Source organism: Astatotilapia calliptera, chromosome 20 (assembly GCF_900246225.1).
Source record: "Astatotilapia calliptera chromosome 20, fAstCal1.2, whole genome shotgun sequence".
Classification (NCBI taxonomy): Eukaryota; Metazoa; Chordata; class Actinopteri; order Cichliformes; family Cichlidae; genus Astatotilapia; species Astatotilapia calliptera.
The window spans coordinates 24,706,570-24,733,461 of record NC_039321.1 but is presented as its reverse complement, the minus strand read 5'-3'; the positions used below and the strand labels follow the sequence as shown (position 1 = coordinate 24,733,461).

At 37.9% G+C, this 26,892-nt stretch overlaps 3 protein-coding genes across 9 annotated transcripts in view; 2 read left to right on the top strand and 1 right to left on the bottom strand.

Annotated features, from left to right (window-relative positions):
- Positions 1–420: 420 nt before the first annotated feature.
- Positions 421–4,432, top strand: tprg1l (tumor protein p63 regulated 1-like). Its single transcript, XM_026153681.1, has 6 exons — positions 421–852; positions 1,066–1,157; positions 1,237–1,287; positions 1,378–1,503; positions 1,814–1,967; positions 2,495–4,432. Exons 1-6 carry the CDS (start codon positions 625–627, stop codon positions 2,687–2,689), a joined length of 846 nt encoding a protein of 281 aa, XP_026009466.1. The 5' UTR covers positions 421–624; the 3' UTR covers positions 2,690–4,432.
- Positions 4,433–4,591: 159 nt separating this feature from the next.
- On the bottom strand, positions 4,592–21,522 carry wrap73 (WD repeat containing, antisense to TP73). 2 transcript variants are annotated; one of them, XM_026153679.1, is made up of 13 exons: positions 21,362–21,522; positions 20,361–20,474; positions 20,048–20,200; positions 19,049–19,165; positions 10,388–10,460; positions 9,539–9,642; positions 8,496–8,582; positions 7,863–7,997; positions 7,525–7,602; positions 7,348–7,450; positions 7,118–7,243; positions 6,285–6,476; positions 4,592–5,015 (listed from the first exon to the last, which is right to left on the bottom strand). In XM_026153679.1, exons 2-13 carry the CDS (start codon positions 20,427–20,429, stop codon positions 4,903–4,905), a joined length of 1,350 nt encoding a protein of 449 aa, XP_026009464.1. In that variant the 5' UTR covers positions 20,430–20,474; positions 21,362–21,522; the 3' UTR covers positions 4,592–4,902. The 2 variants fall into 2 exon arrangements, with proteins under 2 accessions (XP_026009464.1, XP_026009465.1); XM_026153680.1 differs by having other exon boundaries at positions 20,361–20,454.
- The window catches only part of tp73 (tumor protein p73), a 26,916-nt gene continuing 19,195 nt past the window's right edge, over positions 19,172–26,892 (top strand). For 2 of the 6 annotated variants that reach the window (XM_026153671.1, XM_026153670.1), the window contains exons 1-3: positions 19,172–19,331; positions 25,010–25,105; positions 26,106–26,256. In XM_026153671.1, coding sequence (XP_026009456.1) covers positions 19,300–19,331; positions 25,010–25,105; positions 26,106–26,256 — 279 coding nt within the window. In that variant the 5' untranslated portion in view covers positions 19,172–19,299. The other 4 variants (XM_026153676.1, XM_026153672.1, XM_026153674.1 and 1 more) reach the window with 4 other exon arrangements.

Sequence of the window (26,892 nt, the reverse complement as noted above, 5' to 3'; positions counted from 1 at the left end):
TGTTGATTGTCCGTTATATATAGCACCATAGTCTTTTACTGTGTACTGTACCACTGCACATGGTTGAAATGACAATACAGGCACTTGACTTGACCTAAAAGAACAAGTTTTTTTCCTTGTTATTCCCAGACTTACCTGGTTAGGAGATTATAAACCAAAGGAATCTTATTACAATATTATTGTAGTATAACTATCGGGTTGCTGTGGATTTAACTTTGATATAAAACGTACAAGAACAGCATCTTCAGGAATGCTAAGTGGCAGTACAATTATTTAATAATTACATGATAATAACGTAAATAGAATTAGGCAATAAAAACTAGAACATTACTTTAGATCATTTACGGATCATGCTAGTGAAAATGATGAAAAAAATGGAACCAGCCAATTTATTTAAAAAAAAATATTTACTGGTAATTACATGGGTCAAAAACACCGTGTCCCTTTAACAGGAAGGAAATTAAACGGGGGAAGTGAAGCAATAGGGAGCTACTTCCTCGTTACCCCCACAATCACAACATTATTTGTGCGCAATGGGAGAATCTGCATCGTCGGGAGAAGATTTTTAGATCTAACAGTGGGTGCACATCGTTGGGAAGCTCCGGGAAACACGTACGTTTCATTATGCTTCAGCTCAACGACGCAATGGAGCCGGAGAGTCCGGGCGCTGCGGTTCTCCACCCTGCAGAAACCGAGGATGGGGTCGAGGTTGCCTTCACGCCGCCGGAGGCCGGACGAAGCTTTGGACACGCCGCCTCCGTGGCCTGCTGTCCCCCGTTACAAACGCTGACGCCTTTTCATGTGCATAACCCCACCATGCAAGCGAAAGTGAAGGACTACTTCGTGTTCAGAGTAAGTTGCTGCATCCATTCCAGCTTGCGGTGATAAGCCCGTTTGTTTTTATATGAACCACTCGCACTTATCGTACGCTGCTTAGGTACCTCTAAGGTACCTCACCCCCAGCCGTAGGCGTCAGTGCAGGGCAGCATGTTGTGACAATCACAGTAACAGATCACAGGGAGGATGAGGCTCAGATGATTTACGGTTGTGTGATGCTGATCTCAGCCAGGTACCATTGAGCAGGCGGTGAGCGACATCAGGACTGTGGCACTGCCGTCCGAGGATGGAGAGGTGCTTAGTGTCTGGCTGCTGGCTGAGTAAGTATCCCGTCATCATGTTTATTATCAGGCAGGAGGCATAAAAATGAACTCTTGTGTGAACTATTGTTTTCTACAGAATTGATCACTGGAATAACGAAAAGGAGAGACTTGTGCTGATAACTGATAGGTGAGTCAGAATCATACCTCATCTTTAAGTGACTAATATTTAATGAGGCATATCAGGTAGCCAACAACATTGTCTTTACGTTCTCTGCAGGTCCCTGTTGGTGTGCAAGTATGACTTCATTAACCTGCTGTGTCAACAAGTAATCAGGATCTCTCTCAATGCTGTGGACACCATCTCAGTGGGCGAGTTTGAGTTTCCACCCAAATCCCTCAACAAGTATGTCAGAATTTCAGCTTGTCAACAGCCAATTAGTATTTACCCAGAGCACATTAACAAATAAATGTGTAAACATTACAACATTAACCTTTAATATTAGCAAAACAGAATGATGTCTTTTAATTGTTTAAATAGCAATAAATACATACAAAAAATTTTTTTTCCAAATTGATGCACACGGAAGTAAAATGTAAAAACTTACAAAATGTCTTTTGTAAACCGTTGTGGTCCATCTCTGTGGTTGTGCTGCAACAATGTCGTCAGCTGTTTGATATTCTAATCTTATTAAAACTGTTGTATTGTCAAACAGAAGAGAAGGCTATGGGATTCGTGTCCAATGGGACAAACGTCCCCAGGCTTCATTCATTAATCGCTGGAACCCCTGGTCAACAGAGATGCCCTACACCACGTTCACAGAGCACCCCATGGCCCATGCTGATGAGAAGGTGGCCTCTCTGTGCCAGGTACAGTCACTTTAATTAAATTAAGCTAAACATGCATTTTTATTATTTCCGATAATAGGCTACTTGACGTTATGAAAACTAAGCAAATAAAGCTTCAAAATGTAAGCTTTTTTCTGTGTTGTGAAACAATGGTGACGGCTGGTGAATGGTTGTTTCAAACAACAAACAGTCACAGTTCAACTGGAAACAATGGACTGATTGCTTGCCTTAAAGACATAATTCAGCCCTCAAGATAAAGACAGTTATTCATACTTTTCAACTTGGTATATCAATAGATATTTTTAAAGCCGTTTGTTTATATTTTACTGGCAAGACAACAGCTGTGCCTTGGGCAATTTCTCATCCAGGCATTGCTACATGCAGTGAATGAAGCCCATTCTACTGCAAAATCTTGAATGTATTCTTTATTCCAGAGCAACCTCAGATACTTAACTCCAGACAGCGACTCCTATTTTAATAAATATATAAATTGTGCACTTTTGAAGTGGCTGTTAATAGGTTCATATTTTTTCCTTCTACCTCCCAAGTTGGACAACTTCAAAATCCAGCTCGTGCAGGCAGTGAAGAGAGCCCATAAGGAGCACCCGATCCCAGGTCGAGCTAACGGTGTGCTGATCCTGGAAAGACCCCTGCTTATTGAAACATATCTAGGCATAATGTCCTTCATTAACAATGAGGCTAAGTTGGGCTACTCCATGACACGCGGCAAGATTGGCTTCTAAATTCAGTCGTTTCTCCAAACTACAACATTTCAACTCATGTGTCTGTGTTAAACTACACTGTCTGAGGGAAGCTGCAGTGTAATGTGTAACATGTGTGTGCGTGTATGCAGAATCCAAGAGATGCCCACACACCTTCCTGAGTCGGTGTAATGGTCAGCCAACTGTACGTAAATGATGCACAGCACTGTAACAACTGTTTACTCATTCATTTTTTTGTGCCCCTAGTCCCCCCCCTTTCTGTCAGAGTTCCACACAAGTGTCACACACACACGACCTTCAGGAGTGTGTGGCCGTGCTATAAGAGTTGGGAGATAAAAGGCACAGCACGTACTTTATATTGAGCTTCTTGAAGTCTCACGTTTCTGGTTTAACCACTAAATGACAGACTGTCAAATTGAATGTGATATTTAGAACAGTGAAACCGTATCATCGGCCAAGATGAGTTCCACGTTTGCTACATGATATGGTTTGTGTTTGCATTATTCGGACTACAGAGCCATAGAGTAGCTTCTTGGAATGGAAAAGCAGCTGATGAAATGAGTAGGATCGCCGTGTCACATAATTATTCAAATAAATTTATGTCGAGATATGGAAGGAAACTAGATAGGAGAGCATAGCATCTGCAAGGCTGTGCCCTAGGCTCAGCTTTGGTACTGATTTGCAGAATGCATGGGCTTGTTCAGTAGTAATGATGAATTACATATCAAAATCCTCTCTCTTGTATTTAACCCGTGTTTTATTTTCAGTGCTTATATTTACCTAAATGATGTCTTTGCTTAGAGCAGGGAGCCACCATTTGCAGAGCTGTATTAGCTACAATAACAAAAATGTTCTTTTTATGTCAGAAATAATATGTGCAATGTGAACATGTAAATCTTTATGTTTGTTCTGTGAGTTGCCATTACGGTGCTGCAATTTGCATTTGTTTTAGACATATATTTGCACTCAGCTGTATTAAACTGTGCAGAGGGCGGGTTGGGTTACAAAGTGGCACAGATGCAGATAAAGCTTTGCATAAGTACATTAACTTCCTAGAATGTGTGCGTTGTGGATATTATTGTCCAGCCAAAGGTTACAGAACATACTTCCATGCATCGCCAATACCAACAGAAAACATCCCAAAATGCCTTTTTTTTCCTGGTCTTATTTGTGCATGTTCCCTGCATGTTCAGTCTGCATGACAGATGGGTTTTTTTAAAGAAATATCCCAAGTGAATCTGTAAATACTGATTGTTTTGTTTATATACATTTTTTCCAATGCATTTGACTTAAGCGATCTAAGAATATGAATATACCATTAACAGTTCTCAAGTATTTTATTTAGGGATATTAACTCATTTCTACAAACACGTGAAGGTTTTGTTTTTTGTTTTAGATATCTGTAGCACAATAGCCACTATGGAAAATTAAAAATGCCTCTATGTTTTTGTCAGGGCTGAGGCTTGGGGTGGATATAGAACTGCTTTACGATTACGTTTGTACTGTCGAGGACTGAAACTACTAGGACTGATTGAAGTTACAGTTCAAGTGGCTTTAGAGCAAGATGATGCCTTGAAGACAAGAAATACTGTCCTGATATATTTAGTACTGCCTGTTGCTGTTTGGATTTCTTACTGACATTTCAGTCTGGTCATAGCGGGTAACGCCTTTTACATGCTATAAGTAATGATGCAGTATTTGCAGGTTAAAGATAATGCAACTTGTGTCATGAAGAACTGCTTTAAAATTACCAACTAAAGAAAACTGTCTCATGTCTTTGCTCATGTCAACAGTGCGACTACATTTCATCAAGATACCTAACTGTAACTCAGCTACTGATTTCAGTAACATGACATATACCGAAAACAATTCATATTGATTAAAGGCTGAACACACTTTTAGAAAACTGGCACCATAAGCAACTATATTTATGACAAAGTTTATTTAGAACAAATATAAAATTTCAAGGTGAAACAGGAAATTCTAACAATAAGTGAAATCTATAGAAAATTGTAAACTTTCACATTCTCACAGTGTTTGCAACTAGTGCTGAGTACATATTTATCAGTAGGAATTACTTTCAATGTTCCAGTAGCCCACACTTTTAAGAGCAGCTGCAGTCCAGCATATGCAAGCTAACATGTTCAGGAGTGTTCTCACTGGCCATTGACTCAGCTTGTGTGTACAGCTAAATAAGACTGAACTATGACCCAGTTATTTTCTTTTTGTGTGCTTTACTTGTCTTCTTCATCAGTTTCCATGTAGCACAAACACAGCTGCTCCTTTCCAAGCAGTATCAAGGAGTTGCCACTGCAATGCCAGTTCAGAGAATGAACTTGAAAACCACCTGGCAGGAATAAAAGCGAGATAACTGTGATGTCAATTTCTTTACACATAAACATGCTCATAGTAAGAAATCAGTATCTAAAAAATACACTTCAACTTTGTGTAATGAGATTTTCAATTTCAGGGACATTTAAAGCAATAAATGTAAAGAAACAACAGACAGAGTAAATTGATTCTATTTTCAATTATAAACAACACAATCTTAAACTAAAGGCAATATGTGACTATGTTGCTGTGAAACTACAGGGTGGGGCATTTATATGTATACATCGTAATAACATGGAAATGGTTGGTGATATTAAAGTCCTGTTTGTGGCACATTAGTATATGTGAGGTGGCAAACTGAGTTTATGGTGTATCCATATAAATGGCCCACCCTGTACTCGTTCATTTACTAACAACTTCTCAATCAAAAGTTGTTATTAAATGAACCTACTATGGATAAACCTCCTTTTTGAAAGTATGACCAAAATAATGTCCATGTCTGTAACAGATGGTATGCCCTCACAGACTCTGATCTATGCATCACTGAATCAGTAAGGGTAGGCAAATAACCTTTGATGAACAACTATGGAAGGTTATCCAAGACGCCCAAAAAAACCTGAGCACATAGAAAAACTGTCCACATACACTTCAGAAAAACTGGTGCAGTTACAATACTTTAAGGTTTCTTGTTTTCATGTAGTTTAGCAAACAAAATGTTTTTTAAAATAGTTTGGTCCACTAAGAGCAGACTGCATTCATTGGTCCTTGTTTTTTCTTAAACTTCTAACCGAGATCCACACTGACTGCTCTTAAGCCCAGTGCAATGAAGTGTAGCTTTTTAACATAAACTAGAACTTCAGCCAGTTCTAATTTTGTTGCTAAAAATTTTCGCAACAACCTCTGACTAAAACTAAAGTTTGATGCTTAAATTATAATTAAAACTAATAATGCTTAAATCAAGACTACGATTTAAACTAAATCAATATTTGCTGATTTCCACTCATTTCAGCCATGCTGTTTTAAACAATTTGAGAATAACAAAGCAAAAGCATGTTTGTTGTCAATCTTAAGTTCTATTTCATGATATCAGTGTTTAATATTCTATTAGTGTAAAAAATAAAATGAATGAATTTAACAGCGACCTTGTGATTACCATGGAGATTAAATAAAACGACAGGATGGTTACTGGAGGTCTGCTCCTTTCCTATATCTGAGAACAATGTAATTAAGCTTTGGACTCCCAACTACGTGAAAGTTCAATTGTTTTAGTACCCAAGGAAATTACCTTCAGTTGGGACCTGAACAGCAACACAGCCTCCTGGAGACCAGAGATAGAGCTTGGTGTTGCCAGTACATAGTGCCAACCGGGGATGGCATGGGTCCCACTGAAAACATCGTACTGCTGATGTCTGCTCCAGCACAGCCTGCAGGCTCATCATCTGCATGTTCCACACCCAAACAACACTCGCCATATTGTCTGCAGTGACAAAAATAGTCATACACATTCAAAACCACTCTCAGCCTAAAGAACCAATACTAGTATCATAACAAATGTACACAACAAAAGTCAGTCAGTTTTGTACAATATAGGGTCAAAATTATGCACACAAGGTCAAAAATATACATAAAGCAGCACATATTTTGTTAATTGTCCCTTAGCACACTGCACCTTGAACCATCAGCATAATTCTTGTTGAAACTGATGTAATTCAAATCAACTTCCTCTCAGCTGAGGATGAAAGCGGTTTCTTTTTAAAACCTCTGCAAGTGGAGTTACAAAATACAGTTACAGACACAGTTAACGTTGTTTGAACTGATGATGCAGGAATCTGCAGTTGTTTAGAAATGGCTCCAGGACACATTACAGACTTGTGTAATTCAGTTTCTCAGTTCTGAACTATACTTTTGCCTTTGACAAGTTAAGAGGCTTTTTGGGCCTTTCACCACCACATATTTAAGAATCTAAGTGGGTGCAGATTATGTTGTGCAATCTTTTAGGTCAAGAAAAAGAGCTGTTCACAGAAATGTTTCAAAGGTCAGTATTAATAAAACATTCCTGTCAACAATTAGTGCAACAAGAAAGTTCAATAAAAAAGGTAAAAGAAAAAAAAATCTCACCATTTTTGGTGGCTAGATAGTGATTGTTTGAGCTGAATGCCAAAACAGAGACCCCAATTTTGGGGTTGGCTCGGTCTGGGTCTGGTTTGACCACAGGAACTTGGACTGGCAATGAGCATATCTCATCTAGATGAGGCAACAACAAAGAATTTATAATGAGACAAAACTGGTTACTTGACCTTGGTAATTTTAGACAAATATCACTTTAAAAATGAATACTGCTTACGTACATTTACTCTGGGTGTTGAAGAGTGTGCTGCCAGTAGTGATGTTGTGCAGAGACATTTCGTCAGTGCCAACAGCTGGCCTTCTCTCCACTTCTTTATACACAGTCTAAAACCACAAGGAGTAATTAACTGGCAATCAAACAATGTCTTCCAGGCCCATCAAAAACGCTCAATACTCACAGCTTTTGTGCTTTCCACTGTTGCAGGGTGCTGAAACTGTGCGATTTTTTTCCATGTGATATGATTGATGATGCGCACCTGACATAAAGATAAAAGTATCTTAATTTCACTGATACTAAAAATTGCACACAACACATTCTGCTCAAAATAAAAATGAACCTGAAACTATACTAAAACTTTTATTTAAGAGAGAATGAAAAAAGTTGTGAAGCTTTTTACGACTTTAGGAGGAACTGCATGAAATTTGTGAAAAGGAAGACCTCATCTAAAAAAACAAACAAAAACCAAAAACAGGCAATCATCAGGAAAGAAGCACAATTTTTTAACATCATCCATACTTTTTCATCATAGCTGCCAATTGCAAGGAACTGGCTACTGGGGCTCCAGGACACAGACTTGACACCCAGCGACCATTCATAGGCACTGTAGGTTGACAGCAACCGGCCATCCAAAGAGTAGAGCAACACCTTATACTGTGTAGAGGATACATACACATGAAACAGTATTAATAATAATGCTAATAATAAGCACTTAAGTACAGTGGTTAAGACAACCTTTAGTAGACAGATGTTGCAGACAGATGTCAGTGTGCTTCATTTTAAAATTTTATGACTTTTTAAACAGTGTAATTACATTTTGCAGTATTCCTGTTTCCAATATTATGAGACTCTTGTGAGGTGATCAACATAAATTTGTCCTATCCTGCATAAGTGTTTACTTAAAGAACACTTGTACCTATGTATAGTACCCCAACCATGCCTCAAAATTTAAACTGCAGATAATGTTGTTTTATAATTTAAAGCTGACTCTTTGATTACGGTCTTCCTAAACTGGAGTTTTTAAACTATTCACTTGCCATTCTTGCCAGGGTACACTTTACTGAGTGATTCACTGATGACAGGCTCATGTTTAACTGAGATAGGTAATTTGACATTACAGTGATGGATCTCTAGTGTATTAGGTTAACTAACTTCTAGACAACTGTCCCATACTGCCAGCACACAGCCATTTGGAGACCACTCCAATCCTGCCAGGTCCTGTGTCTCAGTCTCAAAATGCTGTAATAAAAAAGTGACATTAAATGAAGTTAATTAAGACATTCATTAAAAAAAATGTGAATATTTTAAACTTAATTTTTCCTCATATCTAGCACAATATAAAAAGATAAAAGGAAACAAAATACAAAATAAAAGCTAGTTTTAGCTGTTCCCAGAAACACTGTGTTGGGTGTCCAAGGTTCATAAGTGCACACAAATACCACTCTGTCTGATCTGGTTGAAACGGAGATAAAAGAGAAATCTTGGTAACTGACTCTTAGTGCTCCTGGCTCCTTTCATCAGGGCACATTATAGGCCCTGTTAAAAATTATGACCCAGTGACTTGACAGCTTTGCCTTGTTGTAGTCTTGCTGTTTAAGTTGTATTAAACTGGATGATCTCAGACATCTACTTAAAAACAAAGCAGCTATTCAAGTAAGACGTGAATGCTAATGACTTTAATTAATACTAGAATCTATTCGCCTTTTATGGGATGAGCATTTGCTGCATTACAAACATGTGCCACCTGCTGCTAGAAAAAGCATAAAGGCAAGTGCCTCTCAGCTATTTGTCCCTTACAGCACATACTGTTTTTAGAACTTTTGGACTAAAATTAAAGCACATCAGATATAAAGTAGTTCCCCAGCAGAGCCTGCAGAGAATGATTTCACATCCCATGTTTTGGAGGGAAAAGGGGAAAAATGAAAAAGCAGTAGACCCACACAATGAGATCAAATCAAACTGGTATGAACAAATTACACAAATACCATAGATTCAATTCTACGTGTTTTAAATATAATGTAGCAGCAAATTTCATGTAACAATAAAGATAGTCATAATGTATGGCTAACAAGTCTATATCTTTTTGGGAATTGAAATTAAGGTCCCTTTCACTGTAGTTTACGTCTTACTCAATTGATGAGTACATTAAAATGGCCTTACAAAAAAAAATCTTATGCAGCTGTAGCTCTACTTACCCTGAGTAAATGCCAGTCGTCACACACGAATATACTAACAAAGTCTTTGCAGTCACGACGTTCAGCCAAGGCCATATAGGACCCATCTCTGCTGAAATCTATACCTGTGGGTATACAAATGGTTTCTATGGAAGATCAAGAGGGAATTTGAACAAATTCCAAAGAACAAAAAGTGAGGAAAACAACTCTAAAATGCCACTTTATTTTCCAAAAAAAACCTGCTCACTGGCAAAATAATAATAATAATAATGATAATAATAGTAAAAGGGACAGTATTAAAAATCTGAGCATCAATGACACATAAAATAATCACTTTTTCTTCACAATTTTTTAAAGAGGATATTTAGTCATAGTAACAGAATAACAGAAAGAATTTCAAAATAATTTAATCTTTCTTTAAAACATGTCTATGTAACAGCTTGGAAAAAAGACAACTGTCCATTCTGATCACATAATACATGGCTTAATCTATTTTTCATTATCTAATTCTTTGGCACCATAAAGTCTGGTATGCAACCATCATGGCGATATTATTTATATGACAGCTCTGAAGATACACAGGTTGCAAAAGGGCATGGTATTACATGTGGAAAATGGGGAGAGTCAGACACAATCATTTTTCCACTAGTTGTTGACAGGCCTGTTATGAAGAGCATGCCCCATTTACTGAAGAGAGGCACAGCTGTCAGCATAGAGGACCATAGTTTGGACCCATATCCTTGGGTAGAGCCACAAGGTAAAGAACGGCATGTGATTCATGGGGAATGCCAAGGCATTTAGACTGCTGGCCATGTCCTCAGGTACACTCGTAGTAGACATACATTCATATCATATCAATTTCATACTCACCTTTCTGACATGCTTTGGGATACTTGATGTAAGATACAGCTTTAGTGCACAGTGACCAGACGGTGATTCTCAACTGTAACCAAATCAGAGAAAACAAAGAAAAGGCAACCATATATTATCTTCCAAGTTAAATGATGGAAAAGATCATTCTACCAGACAATTAACTCATTCACTGCCAGCCATTGGCAGTGAATGAGTTAAACCCATTGACTCATTCACTGCAATTGACGGCTATAGACATCAATGGCAGTGAATGAGTTAAAAGAGTGTAAACACATCCATCCCTTTAACTGCAATGACACATTCACACTATTCGACCACTGGTCTTCAATAAGAAAATTTAATTATAAGTTATTTGGTAAGTGTTACATCCATATGGCAAGTGGCTGTCAATAGACACCAATATGAGGTCAGTCAACCAGAACACATTTCTATATGTAAAGATCAGCTATGCAAATCCAGACTGCATTTCCCACCATGCACTTTAACAGCTGTGGAAAGACTGTCTTATGTCTTTGAAGGGGCAAAATCTCTGTGAGAGTCAATCTATCTATCATTAGACGATGGCCTGGAAAGGCCAAGTGTGTGGAGTGTTGTCAATCAGTGTGCTTCCCCAGGGAATGAATACACATGTTTAAGACCTGTAGCCACTGAAAGGGACCAAAAGAATTAAGTTTAAATTAAGACCTGTTTAAATTAAGTTTAACTTAAAACAAACAGGTTTAAAGTGTAAGTTAAAATTAAAGTTTTAAGTTAAGTTTAAACCTGTTTAAATTAAGACTTGAGCACATAAAATTAACAGATACAAAACAACATCTCAACACATAGCAGGAATAGGACCAGTCAATTTAGTAGCCAAGATGTAATGTCAGACATGTTTGCCACAAGTGTGACAAATTGACAGCAAGTTGTGCGCATTGCCACAAATGAGAAGCAGCTAACTGACCACAAGTCGGCATAACAAAGAGAACACGTGTTAATTCTAAGTTTTGACAGCAGTCACTTAAATACCCAGCGGCCTCACTTCAGCCAGACTCATGCCAACAAAAGCAAGTGGCCAAACATGACAGATATGCTGATCTAAGGAGTATGACAAGCGGTATCTTGACCTTCAAATAAGGAGCACCAGAAGACTCTTGAGACACTGTTACAGAATACGTGGTTTGTACTGCCTATGTGTATGTGTTAAGCTGTTCAGAGATTGATTGATGAAGTTAGATTCAGCAGCAAAACTCAACCTTGTTGCCAATTTTCCCCATTGTTCACTATAATACAATTGCAACATTACCATTCCAACAACAAATTTCTAAAACTTCCAGATGCTAGAAAAACAAGTTTTGTGATATCTCATCGACGCAAATTTTCTGGGCTGAGCAGATGAATCACTTTTTATGTTTTGTCTCCAGTTTTGTGCAAAGGAATATTATTTTTGAATCCTCAATTAAGACTTAAAAATAATTTTTTCAGTCTTAATTTTTAAGACTGGTCAATGTAAATTTTTTAATACAATTTTTTTGTAATTGTAGTATTACATCTGTTTAAATAGTAATGGCAAAAAGCATGCTGAACAAAAATGTGAATAATAATTTGAACACAGAACAGTTAAAAAGGCAAGGGCTTTTTTTGTATAATTTAAGGTTATTGAAGAAAAGCATTTTTTATCCTTGGAATAAATGGTTTCATTTGAGTCTAATATGAGTAGAAGTAACAGTAATAATACATTATTCTTCAAATAACACTTTATTTTTGGCAGTAAAAAATAATGTAATTGCCATTTAAGAATGGGCAGAGTTAAAACTACTGAAGTGATGAGGCTTTCATCAGAGTGTACAGACAGATATTTGAAACGGTCCAAGTCTGTCACCTGACTGGACTGAAGTGTTGACCCGCGTGTTTGGTCCAGACATCCAGCTGTGTAGGCTCTGTAATAACACCGCACTGCACGCTTCCTGGACATCCCCTCAGACATGGTGCCATGACAACTAATACCAACAGCACTCAAACACAAACAGACTTACACTTCTTAAATACCCTGAATCCACCACATAAGGGGCGCTGGGAGATCAAGACCCAAAGGCAATGTAACTTTAAACCTGGTGGAGGAAGGTTAGCATGAGGAAAATAGGTGAGAAATGCTTTTCCGTGTAGAGTGAGACTCTATCTAAAGGGGTAAAACTACCCCTTTAGATAAAGTATCCTCACCAAAGGTAAGCAGAAACGTAGGACTACGGTCTGGGGGCAGGAGTGGTGTTAAAGACAAAACTCTCCTAAAAAAGCTGCTGTTTATTTATCAGAGAAAATTGTTACGAAAAGCCCTTGGAGACTATACTAGAAGGTGGAGCAAATAATAATCATGACAAGTCAATATTCTTAAAATGATGTCATCAATTATTGGGGTTAATTTATACCACTAAATACATGTAATATGTGATATAAGGTATTCTTAAAAAAATAAAATCTAATTACAATTTGGGGACCTTCCCATCAGGAAAACCTGTGGGCAATATGATAACTGCAAGAATGTAAATACTACAGTTACTGACAGCAATCTGGAATAAAACGTACCCATCAGCCATTCTTGTTGCGCGCCTAAGCGAGTGTGAGAGAATGGTCGAGTGTATTTGATGCCATATAGGCCTATCTGTCAGCAGAGGATTAGCTTGTAGGCATTCCACGTAGAAAGCCATCTCAAACCAATATAGCCTATTTCTCCTGTTACAGCCTTATGATGCTACCAAGGAACAGGAGCCTTTCACAGCCCACATAGGGTATGGAAGAGCTATTGTCCCCTGCTGCAGTGCTTAGGCTCCCTAAATTTACAGTTCGGTCCGGTAGCATTGTTGGCAGCCACATTGCTGCCAACAATGCTACACGTTAGCAAGGCTACAGCTGTACTAGTAAAGAATTCTAAGGCTAATCTGATCCCAACAATGTAAAAACCATTAGACAAGTCAAGCTCAGCAATGTCCTTGGCTGGACTTTTTCGACCCTCAGTTAGTAAAGCAGGATTAATGTGGATGTGCGAGTGGCATTTTGTGAGGTCCTAAGATAAATGAATGGAATTCAAACAGGAGACCAGTTGCGTGAAGTCTCACAATACATAGGCTAAGTTTCAGCAATGTGACTTTTTATTACATCTATGACAAATGTTTTAAAAATCTGGGCAAAAACAAAGTAGCTGGCTTTAAGGTGCTTCATTTCACAACATTTAAAGTAGTGGTTACTGGTTCTGACTTCTACAGCTTTTGTTAACACTAGATAGAATATATAATCATTTTGGTACAGCCACAATGACAGTTGTGACGTAGAAATTTGAAAGATCTTTTGCTTAAAAAACAAAACAAAAGAAAAAAACAACTGAGACAGCCAGACAAACACAGACAGCAGATTTATTGATACATAGACAGACAAACACATACACAGAGGCATGATCCACACTACAGGCAGCTGTCCCTAAACAAGTTAATATAGCAGGCTGTTTATGAGTGGGTTGAAATTTAAGCCTGACACGAACACCCGCCTGGCACAGCCTTAATGAAATCTTGGGCTGGGGTGAAGGTAAGTTCAGTGGGCTCTCTGGAAATGCCACAACAAGTTCCTAGTTTTTCTTTGTTGATTAAATTGGTTTTGAAACCTGCACCACAAAAGGCTGCTCAGTAAGCAGCAAGTAAAACTACTTACATCTAGCCAGTTATGAGAGAGATGAGTAACTACAGGTTTTTGACTCCATAACAGCAAAGATTAAATGCTTGTACTAATATAAACATGTTTTGACAAAAACCTAGAGTTTTTGACAACGACTAAACCAAAGTGTTACTTCAGCAGAAAGTTTGCACAACAACCATATTGAGCAGCAGCTTCACCTGTCAAAGACAGACACAGCAGCTGCAATTGTTCACACAACAGTGGCACTCCATGCTGTCTGACATTGGCCTTTTAAATTGAGTAATGACCATTAAACGTAGCACATAAAGTATCATATCACATCTCCTTTTCACAGTACATGCAGAATATTTTCCTCAAGTGCCAGTGTATTATAATTGCTCTGACATCTGTTTGTCTTGGAGCTTGTCTGTTTTTTGGGGCTCATTTCTGAGAGTTGTTTACCAGAACTACTTGGTTTGATTTGGTTTGAACAAAATAGAACATTAATTTATAGATACACCGTTCTCAGACTGAACTTACATTTTCACTCTTCTTCATAGAAAGATAAAATAATCTGCACTGGTTAGACCTTTCAGCCTTAGTAGCTCTACAACACAAACTAAAACACCAATGGCACAAAGCCACCATATGACAAAAAAGGTATGGTATTAGGAGCAACTTGGGGTTCCTTGGCCAAGGACGTTTCAACATAAAGAGGGATAGGGACTGACATGGGAAACCTCATCTACTACCTGATCCCAGTGACAATATCAGTATAGCACAACATATTCCAACAAACTCACAAAAACAGCCTTCAAAATAAAGGAAAATGAGCTCTACAAAAAAAATTCCATATAACACTGATTTCAGGCTAAAACTAGGGCGGCACAATTAATTATTAGAAAATCGCGATCTCACTTCATACTTATGTGCGATCTCATTTCGAAATGACAAGGATTTAAAAAAAAAAAAAAATGATGATGATTGTACCGCATTTTGATCCAGGACATAAGTTGCATGAAAACAAGCTCTCACTCTTCCTGCTCAACAAATGACAAGGGCGGAGGCTTATACCAAGTGATACAGAAGTCAGCTGGCAGGGAAAAAAACAACAGAGAGCACGTGAGAGATGACGAAGCTGTAAAGGCCAAGAAAGTGACGGGAATCCATCCTACCTGAAAAAACATCTTACCCAATGTTTCTGCGCAGACGCGGCACATGCGCACAACACCAACGCCGAATTAACTTCTTTTTCTCTCACCCATCCGGAATACTTCTTAAGGTTATGGTTATGGTTAGGGCTATGGTCAAGGGTAGGGTTAGGTTTAGTCGCAAGTCACCATCAAATTATGATACAGGTAGGACGTTTTGTCAGAGTAGGATGGTTTCTCAAAACACCGTCCCGCAACTATTTTAAAAATGTTGCACTACCTGCTCTATACACGCAGTGTCGAGCAACGGTGGAGACGGAATTACAAGCAGTACAACATTTTGAGGCAACGACAAAATGTGACACATTTGTTTTTATGTTTATTTATTGTTTTTATGTTCAGTCTCAACTGTTACAAAGTTGATGTGCAGTTAATAAGTGCAATAAATATTTATATTGGAAAAGAAAATCGTGAGAGAATCGTGATCTCAATTCTAAGCAGAAAAATCGTGATTCTCATTTTATGCAAAATTGTGCAGCCCTAGCTAAAACTACAAAAATTCTTTCTATTCTAGCATAATTTGCTTTTTTCTTTTATAGTTTTTCATTTTGACTGTGATTTGAACCAAAACTGCACTTTGCTATACCACAAAAGGTGCAAAGCATAACAAGTTAATATTAACTATGTAGTACATGTAATTAATGAAAACAATAAATTTTTTTGTCCTAATGATGGATACAACGTTTTTCCTCTTTTCTCCTTTAGTTGCTTTTAAGGTTTTTTAGAACCTGTTTGCAGCACTTGGATATTGGACGAAAAGGTGATTAAAAGGTAAATAAAAGTAATGACATCAGTTTAATTTTCTAATAGCCACATATAAGTTAATTAAAAAAACAAACGTATAGTTAGAGCTGGGCGATATGAGATTTTTTCATATCACGATATGTTTTTTTCATTTCAGGCGATAACGATATCTATCACGATATAAGCCAAATAATTTGTAAGATTTAAATGTGCCGTTGCTCACAAGTAAAATGTGAAAGAATCAGCAGCTTGTTTTTATTTAAATATTTATTTCCCATAATAAGTTCAACAGGGTAGATGTACTTAAGGAACATGAGTTTTTCAGATAAATAAAGGCAAATATTGCAAACTACACAAAAGGCAGCCGCTAAAGCGTTTAAGTTTCAAAATAGAACAAACAAAACAGACTAAATTGTCAATTCCACTTAGAAATAAAGTATTAATTCTAAAAATAAATCTTAGTTTGTTTTACAGAAGAACAGACAAAACTGACTAACTTTTGTCAATATCAAATAAACTGAGAACTAAAAGGAAATTCTCAATCTCTCCTTGTTGTATAGCTTAGCTTTTCAAACAGTTTTAACAGTTACTTTAGTCTGACAAAAGCCGAATGACGAATTAGCGCTTCCAGTCAGAGACTGAGGCTACGTCCACACGTACACGGGTATTTTTGAAAACGGAGATTTTCCGTTTTCGTTTTAAAAAATAATCCCGTCCACACATAGAGGCAGAAATGAAGGAAAACGCTGCTATGAACATGCCAAAGCAGCAGGTGGCGCTAGATTCCTAACTGTGCAGAAATGTTGGCCAATCAGAAGTCTAGAAGCCTCGGTGGGAAAAAGTAAACAAAGCTGGGGCATAGAAGCAGAACCGAGTCGTATGTGTGGAGGGACAGTAACTGTGTGTATATGTAAGCATTTAAACACTGCAGAGAGTAGAATTAACAGTAACAGTATTGTAGAAATTCATTTCACCGAAACAATAACGTGGTGCACAGTGTGACGCATGCACCAGTTTATTGTATTTCCAGACTTGCTTTCGGCACAATTTACAGTGCACGCTACTCTGTTTTTTGTCAGACTTGAAATAGCCGAAATACCTTCACACTACGGAACTTCTATGGCTCTTCCGTTTGACAATCTCTCCGGCATTGGAACCATCATCTGTTTTCTCTTCGGTCACGCTCGGTTGATTTTTCTAGTCGGCACACTCATTTCCTCCATTACGCGCTGGCTCCATTACCCGCTGGCTGCTTCCCAAACAAACACATGTGCTGTACGTAACAAGTCACGCGACGTGACGCTGCGGCTGTGATTGGTTCGGCTCTGCGCTACTTAATTTGGATTGGCTGACCTTTTTTTTTTTTTTTTTTTTTTTGAGGACAAGAGCGGCGAGGTCTATCGCGATAGCTTAATTTCTCTATCGAGTAAAAGTTATATCGCGATACATATCGTTATCGTTCTATCGCCCAGCTCTACGTATAGTTAAGAAATGAAAGAAAGAACTGACATTTTGTTAGAGAAACTATAATTAAGTATCAAGAATCAAGAATCACCACAGCAAGGCACTGACAGCAAGCAATTAAAATGAGGTTATGTGGAATGTGTTCACAATTCAACGTAGAAACATAAGAAAAATGAGTACAGTTTATATTAACCATTCAAAACTGCCCACACACATGCTCAAATGCAAGATTACTGCACTAAGATTGTCTATTCACTAAGCTGAACACAAATTGCCATAGATCTTTAGGGAAAGAAAAAGCATTTCTTTCAAATTCTTTTCCTTTTTAAACTTTATTTATTAATAAAATTCTGACTAAAACAAAGCAGACATACCACAGACACTTGCACTCTACTCCAGACAAGACAGAGTTGTGTATTAGACCACAACACCTGTTAAATGATTCCTGGAATCTGGTTCAGTGTTACAGACATGGCCTGCCGTCGTATTCCACAAGCCCCAAGGGTAGCTGCTATAACAGCACCCCTTACAACATATGCTTACTATGGAGAGAATATAAAAGAGGAATTTGGAGGCACAGGCAATTTATTTGGTTTGTATTTAGTTTTATATACTTGCGCAATCTCAAAATCTCCTCAGCTGGAATTTGGTGGGTGCATGTACATACTGCATGATACCTCAAATTTCAAATATTTTAAGTAATGATATAAAACATAAAAAGATGCGATCTTAAAGACTTTTGTCTGTACTTTCTCCGTAGACAAACAAGCTATTTCTGGTATCAAATATGTACTCCTGTTTTGCAAGGTCATTACTGCGGAGTGAAGGAATGTTCACAAGTCACGACTACTGATGATTTTAAAAAGAGAACAAAATCTAATTTCCACATACTATGTATTCTTGGATCTGATGTTTAGAGCATACTACTATCAGCTACAAGTGAACAATAACTAACAGTCAAATAGTCATCAAGGATGGAAATCATTATAAAGCGCCTTGAGGCAACTGTTGATGTGATTTGAACTGTCCATGTGATTTGGCACTGTACAAATAAAATTAAATTGAATTTAAATAAAATGAAATGAGCATTTTGGCTCTTGTCTTATAAAACATATTTCTGCTTGGCTTTTTATTTGGGCAGTAAAAATAACAGCCATATAAATTATTAATGTTATTTATTTAACCTGCTCCTGGTTAGTGTATGGCGTTTCTGATCTGGTTGGTTTTAATCCATCAGTGTTGGTAAGCCTACAGTTACTGTATTTTTATGACCAATAAAACATCATTAAATAGACTTGATGCCAAACAAAATACCAGACCTCCATCGGAAGGGCATATACACATTGCACTGGTGTTCCAGAGGTACTAGAAGCCCATGTATGACAGGACGCTAACAGGAGGGCAGCTATGAAATCAGGCTGAATACATGTAGCAGGTGGGGGGTGTAGGGGCCAGTCAAGAAAGGCTCTGGTGTCTGGCTATTTTCAGGTCCCCCGTTCCTTGCAGGCCAGCAACAGTTGATACCAGACAAGCATAAAACACATTTCCATGTGCATCAATGCACATACACACACGCAGAAACCAACTTCACACTTACATGGAACTCGGTGGTGTTGAGAATGTGACGTCCATCTGGACTCCAGCGTGAGGAGACTAGTCCTATTGAACCCTCATCAATCTTGCAGTGCCAGTCCGGCTGTTCAAGAGACCACACCTGAGAAAAAAAACGTCAGAAGGAAGACAGAGTGCGACACCAGGACAGCAAACGGCAATTACTCAAGACATCCTTTACACACATCCTCTAACTTTCTCAGTTTGATTTCAAACAGTAAGAACACATCAGACACAATGAAAGACTGGCACTGGATACCCTTTCAAAGGTAAGCAACTTGAGCTACGATGTGCATGAAACTGACATCACTTCAGTAACAATAATTACTGCAATTCTGTCACTTTGAACACTTTTTGATCATCCTAAAATAAAGAAGTTAAAGCACGATAAAAAATAAACAGCATGGTTCTAGATCATCCAATGACAGAAGTAATGAATATTAAAATTTATTGTACCTATTTGAATGCTAAATAGTGAGTTTCACTGAAAGCAATCTCAGACTACTTCATCTAATGTGGAGTCTACTGTGTCCTTAAAGTAACAGCAATAAGAATGTATGTATAAAAAAGTTAATTAGTATACATTTTTAAGACTAAAAGAAGGATGTACATGTGATTGAGACTTCAAACAGGACATGTCTAAAGCCTCCAAAAATTTAAAGTACAATATAAAATCTCAAAAAATTACAACTGAAGATACGGAGTATTTGTTTTGAGAAAGTATTTCTGTATGTCACTTCTAAATTTAGGGAATGTGGCATAACTGGTCTATTGGTAGTTTGATTAAATAGAGCCTGTCCAACTAAAATCCACATAAATCACTTTAGTATTCAGTTTCTATCAATCCCCCCAAAAAACCCAACATTATTTAAAAGAGTTTGTAATTATTTGTATAATCGTGAACAGTGTTCAACTAGTAGACTGACCACCTTCATTCACACCACATAAATGGTCAGATAGCCACATTACTTTTCTCTCAACCTACCTGTACTAGTCCTCTCTTGTACATAGCACACAGAATAAAGAGAGAATCAGAGGACCACTCCATATGAGATATTTGATCAAGGCAGGTATACAGGTGCATAATCTGCAAGGTGCTCACATCTCGCACCACTAACCTGTACTGCACACATGTAGCCTGAGGAGTAAAGCCAAAGACAACAATCAGCAAGGAAATTACCCATTTCCATCTTATCCATATGGAAATGGTAACATAAAATGGGAATGAAAAAGATTTCTTTCTACTGAAAACAATTAAAATACTACAAAAATACATATTGCATTACTCAAACACTTACCAAATACTTTCCATCTGGGGAAACTTTACAAAGCTGATTGGACTGCTTGAAGACCTCAGAGAAATTCATCTTACAGTGACAATTGTTGTGTCATCTATGAAGCACAATTTCCAACTGAAATTAAATTGATTAAGACATTAAATCTTTTACGGTAAAGGACAAAGGTTGGTTAAAGATAAATCAGAGCTGTAATATTTTCAGCTAATATTATTTTATTATTATTCACACTTCTGGAAATACGTTTCCAAAAATACTTGTGTCTATTTTTCTTACACTACATTTTCCATAACATTATTTACTGTAGTTATAGTTTATTATGTTTTTATGTCATTTCGATGTTGCAAACTGTGCATTGTGAACATAACAGCTCAATAGGGGACACGGGTTAGAAATTAGCAATAAACTCTATGTGCAGCGCATCAGTTTCATACTCCGCACTGGGAACATGTTAAACGTCATTGTCCTTTTCAAATACATAAATTTTAACTAAAACAACTGCAAAAGATTTGCAATTTGTACGTAGTTTGCAGGTATTAACACGTGATGGCGCTAAAGGTCCAAGAAAATGACTAAGCCTCAGAAAATAGGCATGCAGAAAATACACAAAAAACTGTTTCGTACAGGAAAATAACTCGACTTATATGGCAACTACTTAGCTACATAAAACGGACTTAATCCTTTCCCAAATTGAGCATCATCACAAACAAAGCAATTTTCGTAGCTATCTTGGTTTAGCTAACTCTTAAGAAAGACCTGGAGGAAACTAATTCGTCGAGCAAAGCATGTCTGAAAGATGTGTTTCACTGCGATTTTTGTCATTGGTATCAAATTATTTAACCAGTGGATAAGAACTGACCACTACATGCTAAAGGTAAAGTTAGCTTTTTAACTAGCTGTCACCAATGACTGAGCTCGCTCGAGGCTAGCATGTAATGCTACCAGCAACGAAAAGCTCTATGGTAGCTTTCGACCGAACATCACCGTTTAATGCAAACACTTACTTCTAGCTTTACTTGAGTTGTTTTTGTCACTTAAAAGATTAACGTAAAAAGTTCAAGAAAGACTTCAGAAAAGTTTTTTCTCCACATGACTGCCTTCTGGTGCATACGCTGTTGATTCGACTGCTGCTGGTTTGTTTGGACGAATACATGACGACATACTGGTGTTGTCCAATGAGCGTTTGCTATTAGAGTTTTCTTGCCTTCTGGGAAATGTAGTTCATAAGTGTGTTTTGCCTTGTTTCCTACTGCTCGTGAGTGTGTGTTTCTGTACCAAATCAATACAAACCTATAAGCATCATATTATCATCACAGGGTCATGGGCTTTTAATCGTGTAGTGTAATTTAGAATATGATACATTGTTTTTCATTTCGCTCATTGCCTTAAGTTCTTCCCCATCATGTTTCTTTCGTTCTTAATTGTATCCTACAGTTGTATATATATATACTTGAATGTATAAGCAAGGGCAGCCTAACACATTTATATATATACTTGAATGTATAAGTAAAAGGAAGCCTAACGCATTTTTATTATCCCCCAGCATCATCTCCTGGTTGAGCCAAAGCTTTCCCGCTTATATGCGGCTAAACCGCGCTACCGCCTCCCTGCTCTCCCGGTGCAAAAAACGCTTCACCTCCTCCTCGGTCACCCTCAGCAAAGATCACACTTCTCTGGAGAGCATGCAAATCAGTTTTCCTCTTGAATCCGGTTAATATTGCTTCTCAGAAAAGTCAATCAACTTCAGTCATTGTTATCAACCTGAGTCAATCGATTTTTTCCATTTTTTTCCCTTGTTGCTATTTTTTATGGAGGGTCACTCTCTCGGCACGTTCGATAATAAACAGACAGCTCCTGGACGCAACATATTTCCTGGGTGTTTGGATTGGAATAAGAATAACCTTCAGGTAGGCTCACGTCTATTAATGTTTAATGAGCTATATGTTACAAATGGTGGTCTGGATTTTACTTATGAGCATTTTTTCCTCCCAAAATGTGACAATTAGGCTGAGTTTTAAACGAAGCTTATTCACAAGACGTATTGAGAAATGTCAAAGGATGGGTAAGAGTGAAATGTAAAAAATAAAGTAAAATTTACTGTCTACATTAAAATCCTTTTAGTAATTTTGTTGATCAAGGTCGCGGTTTGGATAGCCTAATGGTCTTTTTCACATGGCTGATTCTTAGGGCAGTAGCCAATACAAATAATAGGCCCGCTAACAATAATGATGATAATAATAATGATTTAAATTTAATACTAGGCCTTTTGAAAAAGCATCAGCGTACAGCAAACAGAGCCTATGCAGACTATAAGGCCTGTGTTGCAATTTATTATTTGATTTGAATAACCCACTTATACTTTTTGTCTTTGAATTTCTTTATTAATTTTATTAGGATACATTTCAAGGTAAAACTTTCAATATGCACAAGGAGTGACATCCAAATACTTCAACCACGACAACGCTATGAATCCTTAATATTTCACGTGGCCCTAAGGAAGGCCATCGAATCTAAGACCATATTTTTAAAAATTGATTTATTCTCAATTAAGACTTTTCTCCGAATAAAATGGCCCTTGGGACGGCACCGTGTGTGTATGTGTGTTGTCATGGGTGCTGTAACCCTGGAGTGGAGATACAAAATAGACACAGGTGAATATCACAGAGGCGCAATGTCATATTCAAAAGGAGGGCGAGAGTCAGGCGACTAGCAATGTTTTATTGAAATAAAACGGTAATGTTTCTTATCATGGGAAAGTAGACAATTACGATAAAAATGTATATAAAATCATGTTCAAATCAAGTAACAAGTACATACCAAATCGTGCCAACGGTACTTTCATTCAATAGGCCTATTTCATTTTGAACTTTTGGGGGTTTTTTTGTTGGGTTTTTTGGGGGGGTTTTTTTGGGGGGGGGGGGTTGCTTTTTTGTTGCTTTTTTCAGGTTTGAATGATCGACTTTTAGTATCTATCTATCTATCTATCTATCTATCTATCTATCTATCTATCTATCTATCTATCTATCTATCTATCTTGATCAGTTAAAAAACGGGCTAAGTGTAAGTTTTTCCCCCTGTGGTGCGGGCTAAGTGAAAAGGAGGTAGGCTATGTGTCCAGGTGGAATGCCAATTAAGCTTCTCAAAGTGGGGAGCGGAGCTGCTGTCTTTTCTGCTGCTCGTATCGCACTGGTTCTTTGTCAGATCCCCTGTGCGAACATACTGGTTGATTTGGGATTTTCAAGGCGGCACTGAAGGACGAGCTGGTGGGAGCTGGTTTCTGCGGCGGCATACTCCGCGGGAACAGCGGGAACCTGAAGCCACACAGCTGAGCTGCAGCTCCACAGTTCCAAATTACAAGTGTCCACTTACGTGTGCGGGGGTCTCTTAAAGATGCGCAGTGCGCCTCACTATTGTTTTAATGCCAAATGCAATGGTTTTTGTGCCACGCATAATCCGCAAGCTTAATGGCCACAAAAACAATTACAACAAAAAGTAAGGAAACTAAGGAAAGCAGCCTTTGTTCAGGACACATGACATCACTTTAGATGTTTACTGGGTTGGATATCGTCAATCGATTCCGTACAGACCAAAGTGAAAAGACCTCTGTTACCTGGAGATAAGACTATAGGGTGCAGTAGACTTACAGATTAAACTTAAACTCCTAAATTCATAGAATTTGAAATCTGTATCTCCAGCCACACTGGCTAAAACACCGAAGATTTGCGTTTATTTATGTACTGCAATTTACTTCTCTCAGCCTTGCACCTTTGCCACAGTTTTTGCCACAATCCTGCAGAGGGGTTACTAAGGAGATGTGACGCAGCCATGGCGGGCAGCAGTGGGTAGGCCCACAAAAAAATGTTTGTAGGACCAAATATGCCCGACAGGATTTTCAGTTGGATGTGTTCGTCAGCAAATCGAGCTGGAGACTCAATGGAAAATCAAGACATCCCCTTATCGCCTTTCCCGGTAGGCCTGTAGTCGGTTATGCTTCTATTCTAGGTTTTTGCAAACGAGGCTAACTTTGACAGCTCGATACTTATTTAACACTGCAAACATGCCCGGATGTGACGAGTACCTTCCTAAATTTCCACAATCATGCCATCATTTTAACTTAACAAGCGGCGATACTATGTTTTCTGAATAAAGTTGCGTTAATCTTGCGAACCGTGAAGACCGCTTCGCTCAGGAAACCAGATGCGCATCTACTCAGAGCTATCCTGACTTGCGTTTTTACTTAGGCGACTCCAGTCTGAATACATTTTCGAGTTGTAGTGCAGGCGTTATTTCCAGACAGAGACGGAGGATGTGATGTTCAGCCTTTGAGGGACAGAAGCCTCCCCTCGGAGTGAGACGGTGATGAGTCAGGCAGGCCCGGGCAAGCCCAGGCCCCACGACACCTTGTGCCACCTCAGTGGGACTACATTAGTGCGATCACACCTGGATGAATGTGCGTTTGTGTTTTGAACTTTTGTCTAATATATTTTTTAACATGGGAAAAAAAAACGACCATATATTTGGACTTGCACGTTTTAGTTTTTTAAGTTAAAAGTCAGTTTTTCGGTAATTGTTTCAGTAACTGCCGCCCTACATTTTTAATTAAGAAAATAGATCTTTGTGTAACTGTCCGTGCCTGTGTGTGTTCTTTGTAGAGTGGTCTGCCCCTCGCCAGACTACCCATCCTCTAAGATGTCCCAGTCCACTGTTACTGAAGAAGGAGGCACCTTTGAACACCTGTGGAGCTCCCTGTGAGTGTCAACATCACTGAAAACTGATATACTTCCCATCATGTTTTCCAAATTATATATTAATCTGATTAAAAATGTAAGTGTATCAAGTTAATTATATGATATATCTCTCCATTATCTAAAATATTATTTTCTTACAAATTACAATTCCTAATATGTGAATAATTTTAATGCCACAATTTTATACATAATATGAAGGAAAGTGAAGTCTTTTTTCTGTATAACACAGTGAAATTATTTAATATGTTTACTAAAGCTAAAGATAAATACTTGCCTTATCTAACAGCTGATTTATTTTTTTTCCTCTGTGTGGGCATTATTCAGCAAACGCTAAAAAGTACTGCTGTGTTTTAATACTTATTGGTTAAAAAATGACAATATTTCTTACTGCATAGTGCACACAAAAAGAACAAAACTGTCACTATGAGATTTCAGATTTGATTTCTCATGTTATGATATTTTATTATTTTGGATGACAGATTATTTATGCAAGTAGGATGATATCTTTAAATTCACAAATTTGCTAAGAAAAAAGTATATTACCATAAAATTATTTCTTTTTATCAGATATTTCATTTTTATTGCGCTGAAAGAATAAAGATAAGCAAATAGTCCAAAATCTTTAAACTAAGCAGCAAGAGAAAAAGGGGGAAAACCCACATTTGCCTGCTGTCTTCCTTCTTAAGACACACAGCAGGAAATCTACAGCTGGAAGGCTCAAAAAGAAAAGAATCGGGTTGTATAATAATTGATCGCAAGGAATATAAAGGATCATATTTGGTTACAATTTAAGGAAGAAAGGATAAAAAATGATAGTACTTGGTAGAGATAAAGGGTATACTTGTATTCTATGACTTACATGGATAAAAAGTCTTTTTTTTCAAACTCTTCTTTTTATATAATTCTCTCTATTAAATGATACAAAAACACACTTGTGCTATAATTACTTATTGAAATCCCACATCTCAATAATCATCTTATATGCATTGTGTGTTCACAGAGAGCCAGACAGTACCTATTTTGAGCTCCCCCCAGGCAGCCAGCCAGGTGAACAACCAGTGCCGTCTACCAGCAACCCAGGGAACCACCACAGCACTGCAGAGGTCTCCATGGATGTCTATCATATGAGAGACATGAACGAGAATGTTATGGTAGGAAAATGAGTTCATCTCACACATTGTGGTCAGACTTTGCTTTTATATAGAATCTGTTAAGTTTTTCTTGTCATTATAGGATGTGGTAGTTTATCTTGTGAGAACACACGCACACATCTAGGAATGTTTTTTTTTGTCTACTTGTATTTTCCCTCCAGTGCTGAGGAGATTCCCTTCTGTGTTGTTTCCCTCTCCTCTGCAGCTTTTTCCCTCTCTATTTCCCTTCTGGGTGGCCTTTAGGGACTGTGAGGTGTGTGTGTGTGTGTGTGTGTGTGTGTGTGTGTGTGTGTGTGTGTGTGGGTGTGGGTGTGTGTGTGTTTGTGTGTGTGTGCGTGCGTGGAGAATGGTCATTAAATATCAAGCAACAGCCCCTTGCTGCTCCACTGCAGAACCATCTGTAGGCTGGGGTGTGTCTGTGTGTACATTACAAGCATGCACACACTGTGCAGGTGTATTCACCTGCTGGGCTTACCATCCACAGAAAAAAATGCATTTTTTTTACATTCCAATTTACAAAAAAACCCAATTGGGAAACCTAAAAAAGTGACCAAAACATAGTATAATGTACTGCAAATTCTTTAAAACTTATATATATCACAAGATGAAAGACAGACATTTTCGTTGTTTCTTGAA

What these genes read in the sequence shown, in the direction of transcription:
- tprg1l (XM_026153681.1), top strand. Translation starts at nt 625, where the DNA reads ATGCTTCAGCTCAACGACGCAATGGAGCCGGAGAGTCCGGGCGCTGCG. An exon ending in AGTGTCTGGCTGCTGGCTGA is followed by an intron (nt 1,158 to 1,236) that starts GTAAGTATCCCG and finishes TGTTTTCTACAG; the next exon opens with AATTGATCACTGGAATAACG. An exon ending in AGGTGGCCTCTCTGTGCCAG is followed by an intron (nt 1,968 to 2,494) that starts GTACAGTCACTT and finishes CTACCTCCCAAG; the next exon opens with TTGGACAACTTCAAAATCCA.
- wrap73 (XM_026153679.1), bottom strand. Translation starts at nt 20,429, where the DNA reads ATGAATTTCTCTGAGGTCTTCAAGCAGTCCAATCAGCTTTGTAAAGTT. An exon ending in CAGTGGAAAGCACAAAAGCT is followed by an intron (nt 7,451 to 7,524) that starts GTGAGTATTGAG and finishes TTGTGGTTTTAG; the next exon opens with ACTGTGTATAAAGAAGTGGA. An exon ending in CTTCAACACCCAGAGTAAAT is followed by an intron (nt 7,244 to 7,347) that starts GTACGTAAGCAG and finishes TGCCTCATCTAG; the next exon opens with ATGAGATATGCTCATTGCCA.